The sequence below is a fragment of the Nicotiana tomentosiformis genome, chromosome 3, assembly GCF_000390325.3.
Source record: "Nicotiana tomentosiformis chromosome 3, ASM39032v3, whole genome shotgun sequence".
NCBI lineage: Eukaryota > Viridiplantae > Streptophyta > Magnoliopsida > Solanales > Solanaceae > Nicotiana > Nicotiana tomentosiformis.
In genome coordinates, this window is record NC_090814.1 from 121,926,974 (window position 1) to 121,930,300 (window position 3,327).

Genomic DNA, 3,327 nt, shown 5'->3' on the forward strand with positions numbered 1-3,327 from the left:
CATCTGGCCGCGCACCTGAGGCAGAAAGTCTCAAATATGCGTGGTCGCGCATCTGGGCGCGCATATGACTCATGTCCAGTAAAATGGCCATAACTTTCTGTATACATATCCAAATGATAAACGATTTGAAGCGTTAGAAACTAGACTCGAAGATATTTTATTTGATAGGTTGTACATCACGTAACTACTTATATATATGTAGATTTGATGGTCCAAAGTGTTGTATTATGCGTACTTATTTGGAACTTTAGTCTATTATGAAATTTTCCAAGTTGGCTTAGACTTAGGACTTTCCTTAGACCCCATATCACTTATAATATGCCTCGTACACTTATTATCATATCCAACAGGTTTCCATCATGTTAAAAGTCTTCGAATGAGAAGTAGAGTCCTCCCTCAAACATATAACATAACTTATCTCTTCTTTTGCACATTTCAATTTCCCGAATTTTACTAACTCCAAAAATTTCCAAAACTTTTGCCAGAGTTTCCTTTGTAACTGGGCCTATCCACCTGTCAGAGAATCTCGGAAACTAATCCTAACAACACATACATAATCCAATCAACATAACATAACATGAAAACAATACTAACAATGGGCTCAAAAGCAATATATTTCAAGAAAATGAACGACATTAACATCAACTATTCAGGTGATACGCAACTCATAGTAGGTAAGCTCCCAACATCTTCATAAAACACAGAAATTAATGTTTAAATTAAAGATGACATTTTTGGGTCATCACATTTTCCACCTCTAAAGCAAACGTTCGTCCTCGAACGGAATTAGAGAAGTACCTGAGCTGTTGAAAAGATGTGGATATTTGCTCCGTATGTCCGACTCAGACTCCCAGATAGCTGCCTCAATCGGCTGACCTCTCCATTGTACCTGAACTGAAGGATAACTCTTAGACCTCAACTGACGGACTTGCCGAGCTAGAATAGCTACTGGCTCCTCCTCATAAGTCAAATCTTTGTCCAATTGAACTGAGCTGAAGTCTAACACATGGGACAGATGACCATGATATTTTTCTGGAGCATGGATACATGGAATACCGGATGAACTGATGATAAACTAGGTGGTAGTGCAAGCATGTAGGCTACTTCACCCACCCTTTCAAGAATTTCAAAGGGTCCGATCTACCTAGGGCTCAACTTTCTCTTCTTTCCGAATCTCATTACACCTTTCATAGGTGAAACTCGGAGCAATACTCTTTGTCCTTCCATGAATGCAACTTCACGAACCTTACGGTCATCATAACTCTTTTGCCTAGACTGAGCTATGCGAAGTCGATCCTGAATAATCTTGAGCTTATCCAAGGCATCCTGTACCAAATCGGTACCCAACAATCGATCCTCTCCCGGTTCAAACTAGCCAACTGGCGAATGACATCGCCTCCTATATAATGCTTCATATGGAGCCATCCGAATGCTCGACTGGTAGCTGTTATTATAGGCAAACTCTGCAAGTGGCAAGAAGTGATCCCAAGAACCTCCAAAGTCTATAACACAAGCGCGCAGCATATCTTCCAATATCTGAATAGTGCATTCTGATTGTCCGTCTATCTGTGGATAAAATGTTATACCCAAATCAACCCGCGTGCCTAACTCATGCTGTACAGCCCTCCAGAAGTGCAAGGTGAACTGTGTACCTCAATCAGAAATGATAGACACGAGCACACCGTGAAGCCGAATAATCTCGCGGATGTAAATCTCCGCTAACCGCTCTGAAGAATAGGTAGCTGCTACTGGAGTGAAATGCGCTGACTTGGTCAACCTGTCCACAATGACCTATACTGCGTCAAACTTTCTCTGAGTTTATGGGAGTCCAACAACAAAATCCATAGTGATACGCTCCCACTTCCACTCAGGAATTTCAAACTGCTGAAGCAAACCACCGGGTCTCTTGTGCTCGTACTTAACTTGCTGACAATTCAGACACCGAGCTACATATGCAACTATATCCTTTTTCATTATCCTCCACCAATAATGTTCCCGCAAATCTTGATTCATTTTGGCGGCACCCGGATGAATAGAATACCGGGAACTATGGGCCTCTTCAAGAATTAATTCACGAAGCCCATCCACATTAGGAACACAAATACAACCCTGAATCTCCAGAACTCCATCATCTCCCACATCAACCTGCTTGGCACCACTGTGCCGCACCGTGTCCTTAAGGACAAGCAGATGAGGATCATCATACTGTCGCTCTCTAGTGCGCTCATATAAAAAAGACCGAGCAACTGCGTAGGCTAGACCCCGACTAGGTTCTGAAACATCTAACCTCATGAATTGATTGGCCAAATTCTGAACATCTGCAGCTAATGGCCTCTCACCAACCGGAATATACGCAAGGCTGCCCATACTCACAGCCTTTCTACTCAAAGCATCGACCACCGCATTGGCCTATCCAGGGTGATACAAAATGGTGATATCATAGTCTTTCAACAGCTCCAACCATCTTCTCTGCCTCAAATTGAGATCTTTTTGTTTGAACAAATACTGTATGCTACGATGATCAGTAAATACCACACACGAGACACCGTATAGGTGATGCCTCCAAATTGTTAGCGCATGAACAATGGCTGCCAATTCTAAGTCATGAACAAGATAATTCTTCTCATGAACTTTCAATTGTCGCGACGTGTATGAAATCATTCTGCCATTTTGCGTTAATACAGCACCAAGCCCAATGTGAGATGCATCACAATATACCGTATGAGATCATGAACCTGTGGGCAATACCAACACTGGCGTCGTAGTCAAAGCAGTCTTGAGCTTATGAAAGCTCAACTCACACTCGTATGACTATTTGGATAGAACACCCTTCTGGGTCAATTTGGTCAATGGAGATTCTATAGACGAAAATCCCTCCATAAACCGGCGATAATAACCTGCCAAACCCAGGAAACTTCGGATCTCTGTAACTGAAGTAGGTCTAGGCCAATTCTGAACAGCCTCAATCTTCTTAGGATCCACTTTTATGTCTTTTGCTGATACAACATGCCCCCAAAAGGCAACTGAGTCTAACCAAAATTCACATTTTGAAATTTTGGCATATAACTGATTATTCTTCAAAGTCTGAAGCACACTACGAAGATGCTGCTCATGCTCCTCTCGACTGCTGGGGTAAATCAAGATATCATCAATGAATAGAACCACAAAAGAATCCAAATAGGGCTTGAACACCCAATTCATCAAATCCATAAATGTTGCTGGGGCATTTGTTAGCCCAGATGACATCACTAGGAATTCGTAATGCCCATACCGAGTCCAAAAAGCTATCTTAGGGACATCAGATGCCCTAATTTTCAACAGATGGTA

At 42.1% G+C, this 3,327-nt stretch overlaps 1 protein-coding gene across 1 annotated transcript; it reads right to left on the minus strand.

The window, feature by feature from the left end:
• Positions 1-649: 649 nt before the first annotated feature.
• LOC138908427 (uncharacterized) lies at positions 650-2,367 on the minus strand. The gene is made up of 2 exons (XM_070199094.1): positions 2,042-2,367; positions 650-689 (listed from the first exon to the last, which is right to left on the minus strand). Exons 1-2 carry the CDS (start codon positions 2,365-2,367, stop codon positions 650-652), a joined length of 366 nt encoding a protein of 121 aa, XP_070055195.1.
• Between the last annotated feature and the right edge of the window lie 960 nt (positions 2,368-3,327).